Consider the following 24,487-nt stretch of genomic DNA (forward strand, 5'->3'; position numbering starts at 1 on the left):
ATTACTTACATTTGGTAAATGAATGCAGTGTTAATTAAAGATCCCCTCTGGAGCATTTATCTTAAAATACTTAGCTTTGATGAATCTGATATGGGTTTTCTGCCAAAACAATCTAAAAAAATTAGTGGTTTAATTGAACCTCAGTTGCTTGTACTTGTGCCTCATTAATTTAATTATCTAGAACCTATGAATGTGCACATATGTTTTTTTTAAAGATTTGCAAGATGTCTTTGAATTCACGGACAGGTCCATTCTCAGCTCAGTGTTTCCGCATCCCTGCATACGGCAAAGCTCTTATAGTTTCAAATAGTGTGATGTCTATTCAGTCAAATTTAAGGTGAGCATCACAGGAGAATGTGAAAAGAAAAGAGCGCTCAAGCGTCCAACTCTGCACATGCATCATCCTGCAAAGTGAAAGTCAAACAGCCTTCGTGTGGAACATTCATGTTTTTAAATGTTTTTTTTAAGAGTTTGAAAAAACCCATTTAAATTCAGATTTTTAAATAACATACGTTATGAGCAAATATTCAATTCGCCTTTGAATATTAATATAAACCAAGAGTGTCCTCTTCAGTTGTTGGTGAAGAAGGAACTTCACCATATGAGCCCAGAAAGGAACTCAAAGTGCTGAAAACTAAAATGACAAAGAAAACTAAGTTATATTTAAATAAAATAAAGCATTAATAGAAAATCATTAATCAGAAATTACACAGCACTTTTCATTTGAACAAAATGTGAGTGGCAACCCACTGTGTTGGAGCATAAATCTGCGTTTTCTAGGCCATATTAAATTCTTTTGTCCAATCCTTTCTCCCTCCGATAATGGAGCATACTCCCTATCCCAATGGTGAATACTATTTCCTCAATCAGTTCTTCTGAGGGAAAGCTTTTCTCGCTCTCTAACAAACTTATTACAGTGAAGCATTACATTCTTAACCGACTCCTCTATTTGGCAGTCATCACATAATCCTGTTGGACGTGTGTTTATTAAGTGCAGTGTATTATTGAGTCTAGTAGTCCTATCCTCAGCCTAGGCAGGATGTTGACTAGGATCCTTCTTGCTGTCCTCACTGTGCTCACCTCCTGCTGCAATGCAGACAAGTTGTCTCCTCGTGTGAGCTACATTCCAGCTATGCTGACATTCTTTAATAATGTTTCTTTGATTATTGTTTTAGCTTCCAATTTACTAAGTGAAATGTCCATGACTGCCTCATGATTTAGTGCTTGCTCAGCCAATAAATCCACACCTTCATTGCCCTTTATGCCTCTGTGTGCCGGTATCCACATAAAAGTAGTAAAAATATTCATATTTTGAAATCTATAGGGTCTCACATACCTCATCAACTAAATCTTGCTCCCTGTTGGTTGAAAAATGACTTTAACAACATCAATGCTGAGCACGAATCCGTACACAAAACAACCTTCCTAATTTGTATCTCTTCTAACCACTGTAATGCTGCAGCAATCGCTACCATCTCCATGGTGTAAACTGACAAATGATCTGAGGTTCTCCTTTTTACTGAAACTGAAAGTCTGGTATACTCAAACCAAAATTTGTTATTGCTGTGATAGGACGCTTATATGTTATACAATGAATTAATTAACACTGTTTCGTATAATGCAGTTTAATCTATCTTCCACCAAAACTGCTATATTGCCCCAATCTTTACGTCGTTGCACTTCTTCCAGAAAGTAGAAATCAGTAGACACTGAGGGGCACAGCCAGACTGATGTTACATACTTAGCTGTGTATCAACACCTTTCTCTCTAGTGAACTCTACCTCAATCTTATCCATAAGACATAAGATTGAGATCCCAACCCTAACAGTATAGTTTATATTAATGCTGTTGAAGTTGCAGCTGCTGGTTAACAAACGTGGTCGTGCCCGTGACCATCCACTAGGAGGCAGTAATGTAGAGTGAATATCAAACACGAGGTGGAGGGGCGCCTGTTACCGCGGTCATGTGGTCCGTCGTTTGAGCTTGAAAATTGATGCGTGTCTATTCGTGGTTACGGTAAAAGTGCTTGTAAAAAAAGAAAAACAAACGTTAAAAGTTAAATGTCACTCATTATGGACGTTTGATTAAATAGGTTAAAACTATTTTGACATTAACACAAGACATTAACGAGTATAATGAAATGGAATATTATACATTTGACTCCATATAACTTGCTCTTATTAAATATTATTGAAAAATCCTTAAGATGTGACAAAGAAATTTCACCTCACTCTTGTTCAGGATAACCGAGACTGTCTGCAAGTACATTTTAAGAAAATTCTACCGCAGAAGTATGGAGAAAATTAAAAGGAAAGTTAGCTCCATTTTAATATTGGCATTCATATGTTGCTCTGATTAAATATTAAAATAAAATCCTAAGGAGGTGACTAAGATTGATCACATCACTCTTGTTCATGGTGACTCCCACTGTCTTTATGTCAAACTTCAAGAAATCCCACTGTAGATGTTTTGAGAAAATTAGATCGAGAGTCGGCTCAGTTTTCATCATGACACTGATAACTGTGCACAGGGTTTTCTGCACAGGTCATCAGAATCCATATTCACAATCATTAACTGCATTTTCTTTTTCTTGTTCTCTCTGACTCTATCACCGCCCCCGCGGACTGTGCTATACACGGAAAGAGACGCACCGTATCCACCGCCCCACGTGTCTCGAAGCTGTTGCACAAAAACATCACGAGTGGGAGCTGCAGCTACAAATACACCACATGGCCCCACTTCTCCTGTGCTTGTAGACGGAAACACCAGCGGGCCTCGGACTCGGACTCCAGAGCTTGTTTGGAAAAAAAACAAATCTTAACTCAGCTTAGAGTTGCACAACTTTTACTTTGGGAAGTTAGCCGTTTAAAGAAAAGACCTTTAACTTGAAAGATATCCGTGCGAAGTATTGCGGTCGAGGGCTTTGAAGGAACAAAGATACTTTGTCGCACTCTCGCCTGCAGCAGCTACACTGAGGCCAACATGTCGAGCGTCACCAACCAAGTGAAGAGCTGCCCCATCCCCACCAAGGTGCTCACCCTGAAGGACTGGTCCCAGCTACCCGACTGCTACAGCCAGACACCCGGGGGCACCCTCTTCTCCACCACGCCTGGAGGTGAGAGCCGTCTCCGGGGGGAACTTTAAACGGTGTACTGATACTGTCTAAGGGAATATGTTGTTTAACGTTTAGTTGAGTGTTGTGTGCTTAAGTGTGTCAACACCACAGAACTTGCCAGGACACGAAACCTCCTTCGTTGACCGAGGGCTTCTGTGTACGTGCAGAAACCCACAGCTCGCGATAAGGAGTAAACAAACAAAAAGCTGAAAACGGCCCCAAAGCCTCGGATTAAAACATATTTTGCAGCCCTTTCCAACTCCATATGTCCACCACATCAACACGAGTTGTTTGTTATGTTCTGCACTGTCTGCAGCCTGCGTGACGGCATCAAGCTTCCACTGTCAGTTATTGATTTTGGCAGTGATCAATTCGCATGACTCAAACAAAAACGAATGCAGCCAAAGTACCTTAGTACTACATTCAATTAAACTCCATGTGTGGTATGAAAAGTATAAACATGAATATTGGCTTATTCTTAACTTTTTTTATTTTCTTTCTGTTTTTCATTGACATATTGTATAATTCTATATTGTTGCACTTAAGAGAAAAGCCTCTTAGAATTTAATTGTACAAAATAGCTCTCTCAAATGCTGTGCATAACATCCGAGTTTTACAGACGCACTGGCCCGAGCGAAAGTCCCTTGTTGCATCAGAAACACTGCAGCTCTCTAACCCGTGACTAGTGATTTGAAGAGGGTATACTGTATGTACACAGCAGAGTGATTGGCCTTGGCTGCGGTGGAGGAGCTGGAGGCCGTCCTATCCATGCTCCTCTCTCTCTCTCCCTCTCTCTCTCTCTCTGTGCTTTGCATTTCAGGAACAGCCGAGAACATTCTGTACAAGTTAGGAGGAGGAGGGAGAGTCTAATACATGTAGCCAGTCTGAGCAATATTGTGTTATTCCATCTGCAAGTTGCTACACACAGATTTGACATGTGCTCCACTTTCTGTGCAACACACAACTGTCCTGGGGGTCTTACTGGACTGCCCCCCGCTTTTATTATTTTTTCACATAACTGCTCCACACAGCAATGTTGCCTTGCAGTGCATTGCTATAGCTTACATTCCAGCCCCCTTTCGTCGCCCCACTTCTTTCTCTCTGTTGCACTTCCCTTTGTCCAGAATGAGCCGCTCGCACATTACATAACATGTTTTTCTTGCCGAGCGGGTGAAGAGGTGCTGTACAGATCAGTTCGAAGTCCGGTACAGAATAATATGAGCAGCGGGCCACTCCTTGGCTCACCCATGTCCTGGTCCGACTTGTCACAACATGCTATTTATGACTCTGTTCCATATGGTGACAGACGTGAAACATGCCAAGAAGATTTTGAAGTTTAAATAATGTCACAGCTGCAAGAAAAAAACGTCGTCTGAGACATACCTACACATAATGCGTTTGCTGTCGGTGTTAAAAATTGTACCAGTCAGGGAGTGAAAATATGGCTTTAATCTCGAGGCTTCTTGCTTCAAAGAGGGAATGTTTTGTTCCCCGATTTCCAAGAACTCTGTGCAGTGGCGCCCCTCGTCCCGCCCCTCTACACACCGAAGGAACCCTCCTTTTCCACTTAAATCCCCTCCGGTTCAGGATAATGATGCTGAACTATCCAGATGTGCTTCTTGCTGTGATATGAAGGTCCTCCAGTAAAAGCACGGCTGTAATTTAATCCTACAAAGCCCCAGAAGTTGGTCTGTTGTTTGTCGCAAGTCAGTTTTACTCTACTTTCCCTTGAGAAAGTGGGATTTGATGTAGAATTACTGGAGGTCAACAACGTATCTTTTGTCCCTGAAACACAGGTACCCGCATCATCTATGACAGGAAGTTTCTGTTGGATTGTCGAAACTCCCCTCTGGCCCGAACCCCCCCATGCTGTCTGCCCCAGATCCCGGGGGTAACGGTACCTGCTTCACACCCCATGGGGAAATTGCAGGATCTCAAAGAGGAGGCTGAGGAGGAAGAGAAGGACATTGCAGGTAAACATATTGCAATTCAGTTCTTGTTTTCAGCAAACCTCTCTTAACTAAAGGCCCAAAAATACTTTTCACGTCCATGGACAACTGTACACCTTTCTCAAGTCAAGCAGGCGCGCACACGATTCCATTCGTACTATAACTGAGGGTCTGCGTCGTCTGGTGTTCCACATTTGTGCATTTCCCGATCCATTCCCTTTGGTGGCGGTAATGCACCAAGTTGTTGTTTGCCAACCTAAATGAGATCAAAAAGTAGAAGAAAGCACATTCAGATTAGTAAAAAATAACATATAAAATCTCCATTTAAATCTGCTATAAACCCCCTAAGAAGTTTGGTGACTTTGCCCCTAAATAAGCTTAAAAATCCGATTATACCACAGGGTATACTTAAACCACGCAATGCTTAAGGTTTCGCTGGGATTAGCTGTTCCAAGCAGGTTATTAGTCATATAGCTGCCATCTTTAGCATAACGGACATGTCCGTGTTTAGTTCCTCTCTCTGGTTTACGCCGGATCTCCTTGCACAGCCTCTTTGTGTGCACGTGGATATCTGCACAAGTTGTCTCTAATTCATCATAACTGGGTTGATCAACCTCGTCTGTACATCTCATCTCACGGTTAGAGTAGTTTCATGAAATCACAATATCCCCCACAATGCAAGGTTTTGTGGTCTAATCCAGTATAAGAACCACAAACACCAATTTCCTCAATGTCCTGTTCTTATGAACTTGCGACCCTTTCTTCATTACCACGACTCTTCATTTTCTTTTTTTGTCATGAGTCAGCATGTGCTAATACAGCAGATAGGTGCAGCATGTCTTCCTGCTGTGCCACATCAACATTTTACCGACACAGCAGTTGTTCTGTGTCGAGTCTTTCAGGAACTTGCCTGTCGTAACACAACCGGGATACGACCAACTTTAAAACTAGGCCAGTGGCTTATTACTCAACGTTCACTACATGTTACGTACTGTGTGTTATTTCTTCATCTGTCCGGGTGATAGTGTCAGCTGTTAAAATTGTGCTTACTAAAGAGTACAGACATATCAACACCCTCTTCAGATCACAGTGCAACGTGTAGATTATTTTACACTACAGGAGAAAATAATGACAAGACTAAACAAAACTGTATTTAGTTAATGACAGGGTTTTACACTATAAGAATGTGGAGTTTGTAAATGTAATTTAATATTTTAATATATATTGTAAAGGACGGAGTGGATTATTTAAATTGTTCCTGTTTATTCTTACTGAGGAGTACAGACAGATATCAATGGTTATTAAGTAAAAGTACAGTTTTACTCCACCTCCTGTATTGCTAACGGCCTTTATTTACTTTTTCAATTAAAAAAAACTTAGTGGGGTTTGTTGTTGCAGTCTGACCAAAAGTTTGGGCTCAAGGACAAGTAAACTATCTAGTGAAATAAATCCCACCATCAATCTGTACCTCTCCAGCGACCTCCTGTCAAACTAAAGACCACAAGGATCCGGGTTGACCTCCCTTTCTTTTTTTTTTTTCTCGTTTCTTATCTCTCTCAGTAAACACACAGGTCGTGTCACAGGGTTTCAAACAACACCCTTTTCGTCCAGCGATTTCTTTTTCTTGCAAGTTATGAATGTTTTGATAACAACTGTAGTTTGCCCCCTTCACTGTAGTTAAGGTGTGGTTTGTGCAAAACACAACTGTTAACTGTCCACTGTTTATCAGACAGCTCTTTTTTAAATTTTTATCTCAACTCTTACCGTTGTCCTCTTTTCCAACAGATGACAACCAGTTTGAGATGGACATCTGAGCTGCAGTATTACCTCCTGTGGAGAGTCATTGGTTAAAAACACCTCCGGGGGTCATTGATGACCCTAATGCATCACACGCATACAAAGCTTTTTTCACCTTTTTTTTCCCTTTTTTTTTTTGGAAACAATAGCTTTTGCGAGGAACCAAAAAGGATATAAACGTTAGGAAAACTGTCGGGTGTTTTTGACCCTAATAAAAGTGTAAAGCAAAGAGATGCTATTGAATGGGTTGATGGGTCGCTCACTCACTTCGGAGCTGCTGCAGGATTGACAAAATCCGTTTTGATTTCACTTTTTTTTTAAAAATCTTTTGTAAATAAGCAAATTTACTATGTTGCCTATTTTTTAAGTTGGGGGGGATATAAGATGATTACATTAAGACATGTAAAAAGTGGGTTTTTTTCACTGCAGGCATCAGTTTAGTTTAGTTTTTATTTCCCTCCCAGAAAGGAAGGCAAACTTTCTTTATGACGGCAAACAAGGGTCTCCTCAGGGGGTCGGGGCCTATGGAAAATCAGCTCCTATTGTTATGTTTGGAGGGGGAGATGAAATGTGAATAATTTCAAATAAAGGCTGTTGAGTCATAAATGGTGTGGTTTTTTATTTGTTTCCCCATAAATGTATAGGCCTGTCATATTTTGTCTTGGGATATGTTATTCATTTCATCCACGATGTAAAAAAGTAATAAAATAAAGTTATGAGAAATTTACTCCAAATATAACTTTGCCATTATTTTATCAAAGTACTCAAACATGGATCATTTTTACATACGGGCTATTTGTCACACTGGTGACACATTCATAGAAGAAAAAGAAGCTTGTCTATTAACTCAGTGTTTTCATAACACCAAGGAGTTTCTCTTCTCAGTTTTTGAGGTTTTAAAGGTTCATGACCTTTATAACCTGAAAGCCTATTTATGTTTAAACATACATATAAATGTTTTTTTTTTAAAAAGCATACAGGACATATTGGTCATCAATATCTGTTACATAAGTATTAACGTGCGGTACATTGCCAAGGTAATGCGATCTTATCTGGCACAGCCTCATAAAACCTTGTGCAATAGGAAAGTATGTGGCTACAAAGACCTACACATAAAGCGGTTAATGAGTTGTGTAACTGCCTCATGTAAGGAATGGTATGTTTTTGTGCACTGGAGTGAACTCTGCAGACAAAGTTGGCCCATCTGTGCTGAATTGATCAAGCAGTGACGCTGCTGCGTGGGGCTAAGTTATTAGCATCCAACTCAAATAGATCAACAACAACAAATCAAAGAAAAGTTAATGTTGCTTAAGAAAGAATATTGACCTGACATAAGTATCTTAATACATTGATAACATGGAAGACATCATGTACATTTTCTGGATATCCCTGAGCAGCAAACTCCTCCATTAGCACCTTATTGAAAATCTGGAGACTAACTCTGTCCATGCACACTGTGAATCCAGCCTTGCACACTGCATCAGCAGGGCCAGGGTTAGGTATGCCCACTTGTTCCACACACTGATCTCCAGATTAGGGGGAGGCTGACTGCAGGAGCAGGCCTGCTGGTCTTAAAGAATGAGGGCAGCTGCAGCCCAAACAAGACCAATTGAAACCCCTCAGCGATGTGGGGGTGGGGTGTGACACCTGATGGGACCTGAGCAGGTACTGGTCTCAGATATGAAATTGTGTACACAGTCAGTATATGATAAGGAGGCATACATCTTTGTTTCAGCGCTCATGTCCCCACAATGTTGATTTTCAAGCTAATGCTGATGTTTTCAGTGCATATTGAAGTGAGACGTGATAAGCAGCTCTGTCTGTGTGATGTGGGGCAGTCAGCTCAGCTGTTCTCGTCCCATGGGATGGTAGACGTGACTGGCAACAACTTTGAATTTCACTAAGGCTTTGGACTGACATCTGGCCAGGAGGCTCTCATTTATTTATTGATTAAAATAAAAGCATGTTTATACACGTGATCACTGCTTTGTCCATTGCAATTCTTTCTTAGTAACAAGCAAAGTAAATTTGTTCTGTGTGCCACAATGTTATTGTGCCCTACAGCAAAAACTGGACCAATACATCTGGATAAGATAACGCTTTTTTGCCAAAAGCCGGGGTTGTACTTAATCAGGCTACAGGTTTGTATGCACTTGGCTGCCTTTGTAAAACGTGCTGGTTGACCTGCATGTGCTGTTTAAACAAATGCAGGTGAGGACAAGGCCAGGGGACTGAAATACCTGGAAGTTTTCAGGGATTTTCACACCTCTGATTTCTGGCGGAGGAAAAGATACTGTAACTGAAACTGATGATGATGCTCGAAATCTCACAATGGTGCATATAGTGCACACAATGCACATAGGCATTTATATTTGCTGACACATAATGAAGACTTCACTATTGTTGTGCACATTTTCTGAGCCTCATACAATGATCCCATATTTTACTCTGGGATTCGTTTATTTAGATTTCCCCTGCATTTATAGAGCATATTTTCTTTTTTCTTCGTCCTATATTTATTTGCTCAACCGCACTTTGTTATAATTAATTTTATGATTAAATATAAGCATGCAGCAGTGTGGGCAAGTGCAAGATCTAGTTAAAGGCTGGAGCGAAGAGAAATATTTTCTTTTAAAGTTTGCTTGATGGTAGCCAAACATGACAGATGATATCATCAAGTACTGAGAGCTCAAATTAGCTCTCTTATGATAGAGAACCTCCACTATCCACCTGCACAAAAGCACATCTGCTGTTCTGTATAGATATCAACTCACGATGACAGTACACAGAACTGACTGCTGCACAGAATGTTCGACATAACTTGCCACTGGTCAGTTTTCATAACTATGAACGAAGAGACATGTCAAGCAGTGGTCATAGTGGGAGGTCCGTGCCAGAACATAAAAACATAACAATTTTAAACACAAGTCATCCATCACTGAGGCTAAAGGTGTCTAAAGACAAATTTTATTATAGACTTATTTTATTGTTAAAAAAGGCGATGCTCATAATATTATAATGTGTGCATGACGAAATATAATTACACTCATAAACAAATAAAGTGAAAGAAGACAATATGTACAGTTTGTGTTATTTAACTGCATCTCACACTCATTATATGCTATTATGTATACAAATAGTGACCATACAGATGACATAATGTTCTCTCTGCCTGTGATCCTGAAATTCTTCTCTCTGGCTTATGGAAATACCGCACAGCCCGGTCCACGAAATGTTGTTTTGGAAAATGTCCGCCTTGGAAACACCTTGACTTCGCCACCCGGCCTTTTCATCTGAGTTTAAGTGAACCCAAGTAAACCCCCTCCATAGCCTTTCTCTATAGACAAAATATCCCCCCTTTCTATCCCCTCCCTCACCCCCTGCTCCCCTTCCAGTTTCCCAGAAGGAGGGTTGAGTCGAGTTGGGCTGGTCAATGAGGCTCTATTTTTGTCACCTGCTCCTGTCAAAGCCAATGGTACAAGCTTGGGCTGGAATTGCTAGGGTGACGATGTAAACAGACACTCAAACACACACACATGCACACACACATGCACACACACACTCACACACGCACGCACGCCCACACGCCCACACAGTGCTTGGTCACGTCCATCATGACAGGGAGGGGACAGGGGCTCGAGCGGGTCTCATATATGAACACACTTTACATTTACAACATATACTGAAACTTTTACACTGCAGGGATTCAGGCACCTGCTTCACAGGGTGTCTGGATACACAAGTAAAATAATATTCAATCCCTAAATCACTGCGACAGTAAATTAAATCAAGCTGTTAAAAGCTGTTTATAGTTTCTTGGGTAACAGGAGGTTCAAGTTAAAAAACAAGTAGATTTTATTATTTGCTTACTTGATTTAGAGGTGACATTTGCAAAATATGACCATGAACTTAAGTTTTGAATTATTCTTCAATTTCTCAGTAAAGAGAGTGAAAACAATATTTGTCTGAATGAAGCTTGTTATTCCTTTGCTGGTCTGTTTGTTACGTAATCTCTGATATTCCTTGTAGGACGGAATCATATCAGTATTTTTAAAGCCCCTGCCATACTATTGCCCAATGTACCGCCAATCATAGCACTTCTTGTCACCTTTTAGACGCACCAGCTGTAAACACAGCTCAGTGTGTGTGTATGTCAGGGGTCAGGCTCATGGTTCTCAAGGGCACCACTGGCCTACAACTCACTTATACAGTATAATACCTATAGTGTATGTTTGCTCATTGTGTGAGCTTCATCACAGTCTGCTGCTCGGCACTTCCAGGTTCCACTGTCAGCAGCAGCTGTCATGTTGGCTGGCTGCTGGTATGCTACTATATTCATACTGTACTCAAGTAATGTCATGTCGAATGGAGGACATGAGATGATGTTTCACAACCCGGTCTCGCAGCCCTACCACCACCATGTGTGTGTGTGTGTGTGTGTGTGTGTGTGTGTGTGTGTGTGTGTGTGTGTGTGTGTGTGTGTGTGTGTGTGTGTGTGTGTGTGTGTGTGCATACTTCTTGTACATTTATCTTTATGAAGATCATTTTGGCTGGTTAAGATTTGCTTTAGTTAGTTGGGGTTTTAGGTTAGGGTGTGTGTGTGCTAGAGAAAGAGAGGGGTGGGGGGAGGGCGAGAGGTGCATGGGTGCATTTTGTGACAGCTATACTTACTAGTTACTCTACAGATTAATAATGATTACATAAATGTCATCATCAGCTTATAAAACATGACAATCTGTTCAAGACCAATTTAGCCGTTTTCAAAATAATTATATTTGCTCCACCTTAAAGGGATAGTTCACCCAAAAATGAAAATTCTCTCATTATCCACTCACCACTATGCCGATGGAGGAGTGGGTGAGTCCATAAAACACTTTTGGAGTTTCAGGGGTAAACAGCGTTGCAGCCAAATCCAATACAATTGAAGTCAAGGGTGACCACCTCTTCAAATGTAAAATTTAAAAAAAAAAGCCCTCATACTGCTCCTGTGGTGTCATCCAAGTGTCTGTAAGTCTCGGCATTCAAATTCGACACAAGGTGATTTACATGTTACATGTTTTTGCTTACGGACACTTGGATGACACCACAGGATCATGTTTTTGTTTTGTTATGTTTATTTTTCTGTTGTTTCTTTTTTGTTTAAGGAATCGGTCTCCATTTACTTCACTTGTATTGGATTTGGCTGCAACGCTGTTTACCCCTGAAACTCCAGAAGTGTTTTGTGGACTCAAACACTTCACCCAGCTCTCCATCGGCATAGTGATGAATAGATAATGATTATTTTTGGGTGAACTATCCCTTTAACTTTTGTGCTCATTAAAATGCTTGCAGCAGTAAGTATTTATTTTTTAGTATTATATCATATTATATCTATTATATAGATATTATGCATTTAAGATTTGACATTTGCTAATAAAACTGACATTGTGAATGCAGGATGTTTGCTGCTGTTACTAAAGTAAATTCTCTAGACACTTATTTCACCAGTTTTTTACGTGTTTCATGCGTACATGCACTGCTCTGCTCTGTCTGTGAGCCGCCTGGTCACCCCCCAAAAAAAATAAAAAGAAAAGAAAAGAGCACAGACACTGACGCTGTGAGTTAACGGTCGACATGTGCAGGTCGGCCCATGAGGCACAGACCTCTCTCTCTTGTCATAGCAGAAACCGAGCAGTTTCCCTCTCAAATCACTTCCATGAACATGAAGTAGCAGAACCCACATTCCTTTCAAACCACTTTGTTGACACATTAGTTTGAATACATTCAGAATTGTTTGAATGAAAGTGTAACGCTATCATCCTACTTTCTTGGTGATTTGTCTGATATGAGTCTGTCATAATTACAAAATGTCAGTGTCATGTTTTCATTATTACGACATGAAGTATGTGATGAGAATTTTATTGGTGTTGTTCAATGTAATACGTGTGCTAACTTCACAAAAAGTAAAAATAAACTGGTCAAAATGTACATTCAAATTATTATTAAGCTTCTTTTAAATTGAAAATCTCTTCACTGATATATTGCTGGTATCTTAACATGACAAAATTAATAACTACCTAAATAAAACATTGATGGCTGTAGATCTATTGACCTACATAACAGTTTGACACATGAGGTGCAAGAAAACTTCTGTAACAAGTGTCAGAGAAAAACATGCTGGGAAGAGTCTGACATCTGCTGGTAGAAAAGTAGCATTGCAATTTAACCAAACACGGATACAGCAAAGCTTCTAAAAGGGTATTAAAAAAAAAAGTATTCTCAATGTAGATGTAATACATATTTTTGAGTCCAGACAAGTGTATTTAACCAAGTCACATTTGTATCACAAGTTTTCACACTTCTTAAATTAATTTCTTAACAGTATTTACAACTTTACCACCCAAAAAATGTCAGGTGTGCAATCAAATATTTATAAACATATATATATATTCCTAAAATTTTATTTGAAGTGAAGTAGTTGGCAGGTATGCCTTAGAGTGTCTACACTGCCTAACACATTATTATATTGTGTTTTGTATTTGCATTAGATAGAGATAGGTAAATAAATAGATAGATAGATACTTTATTGATCCCGAGGGAAATTTAGGCATCCAGTAGCACACAAAACAGTCAAACACAAGTGCATAAGAATAATAAAAGGTCAAAATAAGTCCAGAATAAGTTCACTGCAGTGAGATGAAAGTCTCGCCACCAGAACTTCTACAAAGCTGTCACTGTAAATAAATATGTGCTAATGGGGACATTGACAATACAAAGGTTTAAAGTATATAAGGTGATTGAAAGGCACAAGTAACCGAGGCAGAGTATTGAAGCCAAATATAACAGATACAGATTTAAAGATAAATAACTGAAGCTAGACAAAGTTGTGCATTAGACTAACATATCCTGTAAAGTCATGGTACAGCAGATGTAAGTGTACTAAGGTTTTTGCGTTCTATACGCCAGGTATGCAGTATTTAAAACATCCAAGTTGACATTTAAAGGTGGAAAAAAGTACTTACATTAATACAAAAACGAATGCCATCATTTACAATAACTACATTAAAATTATATGAATCAACCCTTTGTTCTATAATTAATTGGTTTGAATGAACACTTTACCTGGTTGCATGATTCTACATACAGTCCTGATGATGTAATAATGTGTAGGAGCTGCCAAGTTTCCGTCAACTTGATGACATCAGAAATTCCCGAGGGTCAGCGGGTCAGTGAGTAATGATTGACGTGCATTAGTCATCCATCTTGGCTCCTTCTCGTCCTGATGTGGCCGATGCAGCCGATGCAGCCTCCTCCGCTTCAATCTTTTATCAAGTCACATGATCAGGGAGACATCGGTTCTCCCCTCATCTGACCCGCCTCCCGACCATCGCGCCGGCTCGTGGTTGGACGCGGTGTGCCGCGAAGCGGCATCCGCAGCCAATCGCGTGTGCTTGCCAGGCAGTGACGTCGCTTCCAGCAGAAGGCTACAGAGACGGAGGGTCGCAGCCGCAAAACAAACAGTGGAGTCTCTCTGTGAATCTAACCGCGCGGCTGACACACGGGATCTCTCTTTGTTGTTCGGTAGGTGCTGCGCTCATTTCTCCTTCTCTGTGATTTTATATCGATGTGTGTGTGTCGAGTCATCATGAAGCCAATGAAAGCGGAGCGGGGGTGGTCGGTGGGCTGTGGCCTGCAGGTACCACTTCTTCCCCTCGGCTCATGTCAGCAACTTTAATGTGTCTCATTTCTATTCACAACATCTAGCCTCGTTTATGAAGTAATGCAACAGTGCTGTTCATGTTGAACATCTGATATTAGCCGATAACAAACTGGTTTAATTGTCGATGTCAGGTGGCCGTATGTCTGAAGCAGCAACGGTTTTGGTGGCTCTACAGTAAAGTGTGTATTTTTCGTCACGACAGTTTAACTGAGCTGACTCCATGTTTTCTTTGTGTTCATTGTGTGTTTACCTCCCTATATCCGATCTGATCAATCAATCTATCGATACAATTTAATTTGTAAAGCCAATATTCACAAATCCCAATTTCCCTCATAGGGTTTGAGAAAGTGCGACATTCTCTGCTCTTTACCATCGACTAGAGTGAGGAGAAACTACTCGGGACAGCTTTAATAAGGGCTTGTATTTTATAACCATCTTAGAGTGCACATGAAGATCTATACAGTCAATGATAACCACAGGGATTTATAAGTGCTTAACAATAGCTGATGATAGCAGCCCTGGTCGAGGTTACTTCATCAGGTACCGGATACAAATAAATAAATATTTATATATATATATATAAAATAGATTTTTAAAACAAGAGACAATATATTGCCCTCTCCCAGACCCACCTCAGCTCGAGTCAGTACAATGTGTGTGCTTTTTATGTGTGTGGGATACCCTCAGACAAACAGCACTAGAAACACACACCAAAAACAATACTAGGGGGATAATGCGATTTAAAAAACCCCCCAAAAATTAGGAATCAATGTGTTTCAGGGTTACTTCCCAAGCAAGTCATCAGGATTTACTGTGCACATAATCTAAATGAATGACAAAATATATATTTGCAACTCATCCGTAAAGTTTAAATAAAATGTCCACATTTGGTCATATATGCCCAGTTTTCCTTTCATCTTGTAGAACAAGTGATCCAGCAAGATAACAATTTCCAACTCAGCCTTCAACTGAGAAAGTGCTGGGGAGGAAGGGTACTTCCAGTTGAACACAATACAATTTTTTTACAACAATAAAAGCAAGATCAGCGAATTTTCTTTAGTAGCAATCACTAATATTTCAGTTCTACATTTTCTTTAGTAGCAATCAGTAATATTTCTACATTCTGTATTTTCCACCCAGTTGTGTTTTTTTGGTACTGCGATAGTGACCCGTTTGGTAATGCACTGACTAACAGGTAGACCTGTTAATCCTTGTTCAACGCCACTAGGATCAGATGGATGGGATGGATTGATATCTGTCTATGTCTGTATGTGATAATAACACTGTGATATTGTTGTGGAAACAGTGCGCTAGCTCTCACAAGTATCCTTGCAGTCCCACAGGGAAAAAATACAAATGACACAAATTCAAATGAAACAGGCACTCATACAGGAAACATACATACTGTGTAAGCATTCATATAATTTAAGACCTGGTTAATCATTAGGGCCCGAGCACCGACAGTGCGAAGGCCCTATTGCTTTTCATTTGATTATTCAGACAAATTAATCACATTTTTGACGGCTTGAACATGCGCTAAAACTCACCAATGTTGGCGGGCGTGTCAGGCCTGATGAAAATGTTCTTATTCTGGAGTAATTCGAAATAGGCGTGACAAAATGTCTCAACAGCGCCCCCTAAAATGCAGCAATTCCGTCTTGTTTAACCAATCTTCACGAAATTCGGTACACACATGTATCATGACCAGATGAAAAAATACTCGGCTCGAGTCAGTACAATGTGTATGCTTTTTATGTGTGTGGGATACCCTCAGACAAACAACACTAGACACACACACAAAAAACAATACTAGGGGGATACTGCTGAAGTGATTTAAAAAAGAGGGTTACTTCCCAAGCAAGTCTACTCTCAAACACAGGATTCACTGCATGTAATCTAAATGAATAACAAAATATATATTTACAACTAATCTATAAAGTTTAAATAAAATGTCCACATTTCGTCATATAGTTTTCCTTTCATTTTGTAGAACAAGTGATCAAGCAAGATATAAATTGCCAACTCAGCCTTCAACTGAGAAAGTGCTGGGGAGGAAGGGTACTTCCAGTTGAACACACTACATGTTTTTACAACAATAAAAGCAAGATCGGCAAATTTTCTTTAGTAGCAATCATTAATATTTCAGTTCTACATTTTGTATTTTGTACCATCATCAGTCTACAGTTTTTTTTTCAATTTTTTCGATTTGGGTTAATCAATTCCACCCATTTTTTTTGTACTGCGATAGAGTGACCCGTTTGGTAATGCACTGACTAACGGGTGTTAATCCTTGGATCAGATGGATGGGATGGTTTGATATCTGTCCATGTGTGTGTCTATATCCTTGCAGTCCCACAGGGGAAAATGCAGCAATGCCGTCTTGTTTAACCGATTTTCACAAAATTCGGTACACACGTTTATCATGACCGGACGAAAAAATACTGACATGCTAACACTCTGGATGAAGAAAATCAAAAGCATATTTTCAAATGCATATCAATCAGTCTATTAGGTATATACTGTTATATTTCGAGTTTTATTTTGTTGATCTAGTTATGGTTAGCTAACCAGAAAATAAGCTAGCTAGCTAACAGCTAGATAGTATTGTACATATTTCTCTTTCTCACTAGTAATGGATTGTAAAATAAGACTTACATGCATCAGATGTGCAAAAGCAGCTGAATTGTAGGTGTTCCGTAGTAAATACATACTGTTTGTAAAAGTGATTTGTTTATAAAGTAAGAAAGTGATTTGTTTATAAAGTAAGAAAGGAAAAAGGAAAATAACGATTTGTGGTAATCAAAAACAAGATATATTTAATGAATACTTAGAATATTAAATGATAAAATACATTTATTTCACACATATAATGAATACGGGTAATTTTTGACCCATGTTGTGCATTAGAAGGGTGGTGATACAAAAAATATTTTTATTCAATAAGTAAAAAAGGAAAAATAAAAATAGTGATTTGTGATGATCAAAAATTAGTTAATTGGGGAATACCTCAAATACTGAATGATGAAATTCATTCACTGCACAGATAAAGAAAATAAAAACGGCGCCGGGTCACTTTCGACGCATGTTGTGTATCAAAGGGTTAACTCCACCCAGGTTTTATAAGAACACGTCAAAGTATTCATTAAGCAAAGAATTCCTTGTTGTCAGTTTGCTTTAATGTCACAGTGTCAGTGGTCATAGATTCCAGACTGTTCCAAAGGTGAAAGATTTATGCGATCTGAAGAGAAACAAGTTTTTTTGACCTGAACAGATATTTGTATGTAGTGATAGGGATGGCACCACCTATTGCCAAAAGGAAGTTGGCGCTGGACCACACCCAATAATCACACATTACAGTCCGATTATTGGGTGTGGTCCAGCGCCACGTGACGGATGCAGGAAGTGACGTGATTATCCTTCCCGCGATGCACAAAACGCACCCAACACAGAGCCTTTTCGCCCGGTCCCTGTTCGCGCTCCCCCGTGGCCGCATCAGGTCCCGAGATCGCAAGTGCTCGGGGCCGCACAGTGCTGCTCGCAGCCCTAGTTTCTCATTAGATCTTGATCTAATACCAATGAATACTGGAGGTTTATATGGTACACTAAAGGCAAGGTGTATTACAAGTTGACCTTTGACGCTGTAGAAATTGTCACAGGTGTCAGATTACTGGATTGTTTGTAACACTGAAAATTACACCCTGCGATCACCTCTGGAACAATGGACAGTCACAGAAGAAGCTTCCCATGTGAAAAAGACAAATCTGATAATTGTGTTTTTTATAACCCCTCGCCGCCTGAAGGTACAACACAAACAATTCACTGGGGGATCGCTCTGTTCCTCCTGGAGCACTGTTGCCATAGTTACAGAGGCCGTGCCATCTGTCAGTAGCCTTAAGATCACATTCAGGTGGTGATATGTCCATCCAGAGAAGCTTATAGCTCTAAAAAGCAGGAGTCAGTGATAATATCACTCTTTCCAATTCCTCTTTGGTCTGTTTAGACTCGCACTCTCAGTATTTAGGAATTTATATGTTATGTACTCAGTATTTTGTCTACAGATATGACATTACTTAAGAACCACCATTAAAGGCATAGTTCACTGAAAATTTTTTATTCACTCATTAACTACTACCCTAAATGTCCTCTGACCGCACACACTACACACAAGCTCCTGCACAAGGCTCCTTGTTTTCTAATTTGATTGCCAAACTAGGTAATTGAGGAGATGAGAGCAATAGAGCCACCATACTTTGAACCTAATAAATACAACGCAAGTTTTTCCAAAACAGATAACATGTACTGATCATGGCACCGGCAATCTTTATTGTGTCAGTGTGAGAAGTGGTTCTGACACAGTTCAGTTTACAGCTTAGGTAGTGGACAGCTGCAGTGGCTGAGCAGGAAGGAGCTGGACTGCAGGCTGTTTATAGTGTACACGACAGAGGAATCCTGGGAGGCCTGACAGAGTTGCTTTCCTCCATGTGGTCCTGCTCCCCTTCTGTTGTTGCTGTTCTGCATGAGCAAGTCCAGTGATGAAGGCTACAGCACCAGGGTTGTGATGGATCCAAACCTACTTTACCAGAAGCCATTAAGCAGTTGGCTTTGAAATGCACTTCCTTGTCACGTCTCCATGAGGAGAACAAATAACCTTTTTATTGATACTGAGTTGGCCGCAAACATTTATTGTACTTTCAGGCTTTAAAGATTAAAACAGTTCCCTGGATGGGCAACAAGTAACAGGAAGGCTTTCGTAAACCGGTCTTCTCTTGTTTCACGCATCCCGCAGAAATACAATATGGACATGTGATCTTTGACATAACATGTCACATTAGTGTGTCTAGAGAAGGCAGGAAAACCAAGTGTGAAGATGTAACCAGCGCAGGCCTGCTGTCTCTTTCTCACCCTTCTCTTTCCCATGGCTCATTTGATTAGCTTCACCACGTGTGCTGTGACAAAGCCTCCATTCGGAAAGTCCGTGTATGAACAGTTGTATGATAATAGTGCTGACCTCTGGTATGGCTGATGTGGGTGGTGATTGACTATTGACTCATAAGACTCGCTGAACAAAATAGAAAATCATTGGCTGTGCTTGTCTGTGCTGTGGAGACCATAAATGTTGTTTGCCGTGTGAGCATAAAACACCAGGAGATGGGTTTATATGGTCTTCTGCTCCATGAAACAGTTGCATCATCATGTCTGTAAATGTTGTGCTGTTATGTCTGGACTCTGGAGAATACGTTGCCTAATGTGACTCGAGAGGCTGAATTACACACTCGTACATGGACACACACTCATGCATCTTTTTACATGGTCCACACTACCACACATTCATCTAATTGGGGCAGCTGTGGCTGAACGGGAAAGAGTGGTTGCCCTCTAACCAGAAGGTCGGATCCAGGTTCGATCCCAGTCTTTCCCATCTGCATGCCGGAGTGCTACATTACCGCATCCATGAACATGATTTGCACCTGAGTCGCGTCAGATAGATTTTCATCTGCAGTGGTGGAGAAGTCAACAACTCCCATGATCCCACACTGCTTTATAACGTCTTCAAACTATATCTTTTGTTATTGTTTTTATTGAGAGAACCCTAGCAGTCGAAGTTACATATTGTACGTTTAATAATCCTGTGGTACCTGCTATTGACCTGCAATATTTAGTATTCACCCCCTGGTACACAAGAAGTGTCCTATGTTCTGATCAATATTATAGTTTTATTATTTTATTGATCAGTACATAGGACACACACCCTTTTTCTGTCTTTGGTGTGTTGACAGCACCATTATCTACACCCTCGCTCATATTCTCTTGTCTTTTCAGGTAATTGTTTAACTCAAAGATGAATTTTGAGCAGCCCCCTCCATACCCGGGCAGTGGCCCCTCTGCTCCAGGCTACCCAGGCCAGGGCCCCCCACCTCAACAAGGCTACCCACCTCAGGGTTATCCTCCACAGGGATACCCTGTAAACATGGAGCAGCCTAATCCAGCATACCCAAACTACCCTCCCGGACCAATGCCCCCCGGAGGTCCTTATCCTGGCCAAGGGTACGCTGGACAACCACAGTTTGGCTGGCAGGGGGGTCCCCCTCCTGGGCCTATGTACGGTGAAGCTCCCAAAAACACAGGTGAGTTAGATGCAAATATGTCCATGTAGCATGACCAACGGGGCCAGTAGCAGAACAACTTGCCAGCTAATCTGCTAGAATGTTTACTGTAGGCTACCATGTAATAATGACTTTAAGTTTGATGGGGTGTTTGAGAATTTATGTCACACTTTACGAATCTATGAGAGAATTCGGAAAATAGTTAATATTTAATTTACTTTAGAAAGTTTACTCCTGTTACATAGTTATGTTGTGTGCTTCTTCACTGTTAATGCCAGTCAGAAGGTCCAAAGATCAGCTCACTCTCGCCTGTGAAGCTGACTTTGCAGCTTCTAGCAGTTCATTGTGACTCTTCCCATCATGTGACAGTAAATATCTCAGTAGAAAAAACAGAACTAATGAATGGAGGCTGAATTCCATTTAGCTGCTTGGTATTGTTCATGCTGACTGCGACTCTCGAATACAATGGAGCCATTATTCTTGTTTTTAGTAATGTCTCTGGTTTTCCTACCATGACATGTCAAAATGTCAAAAAAGAATATTTTCATTATAAATTGATTTTATATATATGAATTTTATTGATTCTACTTAAAGTCAAAGTCAGTGACTATTCTTTTTTTTATGTCAGAAAATAATGAAAAATACCACTTGTAATTTCTTAAAGCCCATGGTGATGTTTTTTATTCTGACATACAGACCAAAACACAAAGATATTTAATATTATATAGAGACTGACCACCAGGGATTCTTTGGGGGGGGGGCAATGCCGTTATAATGGAGAAAAAATGATATATATATATAATGGCAATAAGAAAGATGTCATTATCAAGCATTTATGAGAAAGAAATTGAGGTGTAATATTTTACAGTTTAATCATAAACTTTTTTATAATTAACTAAAAATAAAACTTATACAACCATATATAGAGCTTGAATTGAGAATTTAAACATTTACATCAAATGTAAACTTCAATTTTTCTGTATTGTTTCAGGCTCTAATATTTTAATGTAGAACAAGGAACAGCAGGAAATCCTCACAGCTCAGAAGCTGGAACCATCAAATATTTTGCGTTTTTGCTTAAAATATTACTTAACCAATTTATTAAAAATAATTGTTATTAATTGTATTAGTTACCTGGTTTCAACTCTGTCTTTGGATGTAAAATGATCAAGCTCCTAACCTGTGGAGATGGCTATCAAAGATTCAAAGGTGTGAAGTCATGCCAGGTTAAAGATACAAGGTGTGTTATTGCAGCAGCACCTCCCAACCTCCACCAGATTAATACTGCAGTACAAGCCATGAGTCGCACAGTAAAATATTCAGGATGAATATGCGAAGAGATTTAACACGTCTGTGTATCAAAGCGAGAAGGTTTTATTGGTCCTGTGAGTGACATACAATAAAGCCTCATGTGGTCGATCACAGGAGGCTGCACTGCTGCCGAGATTCCTCACAGAGCCGTTCATTATTAAATATTGGCCAATCATTAACCGGTTCCTTGCCACAATATTATCAGAGGTCAGAATGATAAGTGTTCAGCGAGCTTCACTTAATCTATCGACCAGGAGCTGGTCACTATGGCAACACATTCACCTGTGTCATGAGTCAGTGCACCTGGCTGTTAAGAGCAGGACGATCGTTTCCCCTCCACATAAATGATTAATCACAAACACACGGAGGAGGACACGTATTCATCCAGGCCCGTTGTTTGAATTGTTTTTGTGGAACAGATGGTAAAGCTCACGTATGAGAAACGTAACACTTTCACATGACTAGACGTGTTGACTGAAGGTGAAATAGAGCTGCTGTCGTACATGTGAAGTGGAGGGAAATGCACTTGTTGGGGCCACGGAAGTGTGTGGACCCGAACGCCCTCCTTACATTTTCCCAGTGAGACCTCAGAGCGGCGCTAATGTTACTCAACCGTACGGCTGCCTGACGAAGGCTCTGGGCTGCTATGGCATTACCATGGAGATGTGCCTCCCATGATGAATGTAATTAGAGGAAAATCATAGCAGCCATGGTTACACTTTGGCCTCGCTGCTGAGGACTTGATGGTGTTTCATGCGGTTTTATAAAAGGAATCACTAATTACATCTTATTCTTGTCCCCTCTTCTTCTTCCCCTGTGCAGTGTATGTGGTGGAGGACAGGAGAAGAGACGACACAGGGGACACGTGCCTGACAGCCTGCTGGACAGCTCTGTGTTGCTGCTGTCTCTGGGACATGCTGACATAACGCTACTCACCAACTGCTCACTCCCACCACCCTCCACTCCCATGTCTGTGCCTTTTACCCCCATCACCCTCTCTCTCCCCTCTGCCTTACTCCTCGCTCTCCCTTAAAAAACGACCCGTTTCCTCTACGTGTCTTTTGCTCGTCTGTAATTAAAAAATGATCCCATGTGGAAGTCCTCCCTCTCAACCTTGATGTGCAACCCTCAGCACTGACTGAATGACTGACCCTGTTTAGGGGCTACTCTGTTGTAGCAGCTTGTAACTGAGCGTCAAATCCTAACCTGAATCTCAGGGTCTTCGCACACGCACACACACACATACATTCATATGCTTCCATCTTCGTGAGGACACTAGTTGGCATAATGCATTCCTCAAGCCACATCCACACTAATATGTTTTTGTCATCGACTCCGTCTGGCGTGCACACTACTCCTGAGTTCAGAGCTGTTTGGAAATGCTACTGGTCCCCGTATAGTTTGATAACTCCAGGTTTGCGTCTGGACGGGCAGAAACTGAACGCCTGTACCTAACCTAAAAATAATTCTAACTCTAATCCCAAAAGTGTGAAAATTGAGAACCAGACAAAATGTCCTCTTTCTGTAAAGTCTATGCTTAAAATGGTCCTCACAAAGATATAAGTACAAGTCCACACACAACACACACACAGTACACTTGTACCTCAGGCTCATCTAGTGTGATGCTCTTTGGCACTTTATGATGATTACCTATGTAAGATACTACTCCTGCCTCCCCCTCTCTACCTCCCTCTATATCCCCCTCCAGCTATGCTACTTGCCCTGCCCCACCCCTCATCCTGGACCCCCTGCACCCACCCCTCATGCCCCAAAGGCCACTAAGACCCTGGCTGTTAATGAGCCACAGGGTGCTGTTAAAGAAGCTCATGCTTGAAACGTATCCCTTTTATTTGCACACAAGCTCTTTTTTTTTGCTGATGTATGTCTTCAGGTGGAATCATACAATAAGTACATGGAATACATTTTTAATGACGACAGTGATTTATGTTTGATTATTGTTCAAATCCAGTGCTCACAATGTTTGTTTTTCATGATGATATTGATATGAAGGAAATTATTGCAATATTATTTTTATTACATACCTTGGCGATAAAACAGAAAACATGAAAAAAATTAAGTTGTGATTCCTCAACAGAAGAAACCAACTAACTTGTTCGATGCCTTTTTGCTTTAAATGAGAATCTTGCATTAAAACTTACTCCCATGAAATGAAAGGCTTTGTGATTTTTGTGTGATTGCAGCAGGAGACGTGTCTCTGAGTTCTGTGTTGGAGGTTAAAGGAGAGTAGCGAGTATAGATCAGAGCACTGTCCCTGTCAGGGGCCTGGTCAAATCCATTCTGCTATTTATAACACAGCAGCAGCAGCAGCTTGTGCAGGATGGTGGTTACAACATGGCTCCTCGCCTGATGCATTGACTGTGTTTCACAAAAGGGAAAGTAAGTAACTTACCACAGGAAATTATTTAAATTTGACACAAAACTGGCAAGGGAAGTGATGGCTTCCTCATACACGCTTGCTGGATGGCAAGTTTTACTCAAGCATTTATGAACC

At 40.5% G+C, this 24,487-nt stretch overlaps 2 protein-coding genes across 2 annotated transcripts; both read left to right on the plus strand.

Moving 5' to 3' along the window:
• Window positions 1-2,707: 2,707 nt before the first annotated feature.
• Window positions 2,708-7,467, plus strand: eif4ebp3l (eukaryotic translation initiation factor 4E binding protein 3, like). The gene is made up of 3 exons (XM_035161138.2): window positions 2,708-3,115; window positions 4,912-5,088; window positions 6,850-7,467. The coding sequence occupies exons 1-3, from the start codon at window positions 2,983-2,985 to the stop codon at window positions 6,876-6,878; spliced, it is 339 nt and encodes a 112-aa protein (XP_035017029.1). The 5' UTR covers window positions 2,708-2,982; the 3' UTR covers window positions 6,879-7,467.
• A 6,810-nt stretch (window positions 7,468-14,277) lies between these two features.
• Window positions 14,278-24,144, plus strand: LOC118112106 (cysteine-rich and transmembrane domain-containing protein 1). Its single transcript, XM_035161137.1, has 3 exons — window positions 14,278-14,421; window positions 20,381-20,685; window positions 22,798-24,144. The coding sequence occupies exons 2-3, from the start codon at window positions 20,400-20,402 to the stop codon at window positions 22,899-22,901; spliced, it is 390 nt and encodes a 129-aa protein (XP_035017028.1). The 5' UTR covers window positions 14,278-14,421; window positions 20,381-20,399; the 3' UTR covers window positions 22,902-24,144.
• Window positions 24,145-24,487: the final 343 nt, after the last annotated feature.

This window comes from Hippoglossus stenolepis, chromosome 7 (genome assembly GCF_022539355.2).
Source record: "Hippoglossus stenolepis isolate QCI-W04-F060 chromosome 7, HSTE1.2, whole genome shotgun sequence".
In the NCBI taxonomy this organism is placed as follows: domain Eukaryota; kingdom Metazoa; phylum Chordata; class Actinopteri; order Pleuronectiformes; family Pleuronectidae; genus Hippoglossus; species Hippoglossus stenolepis.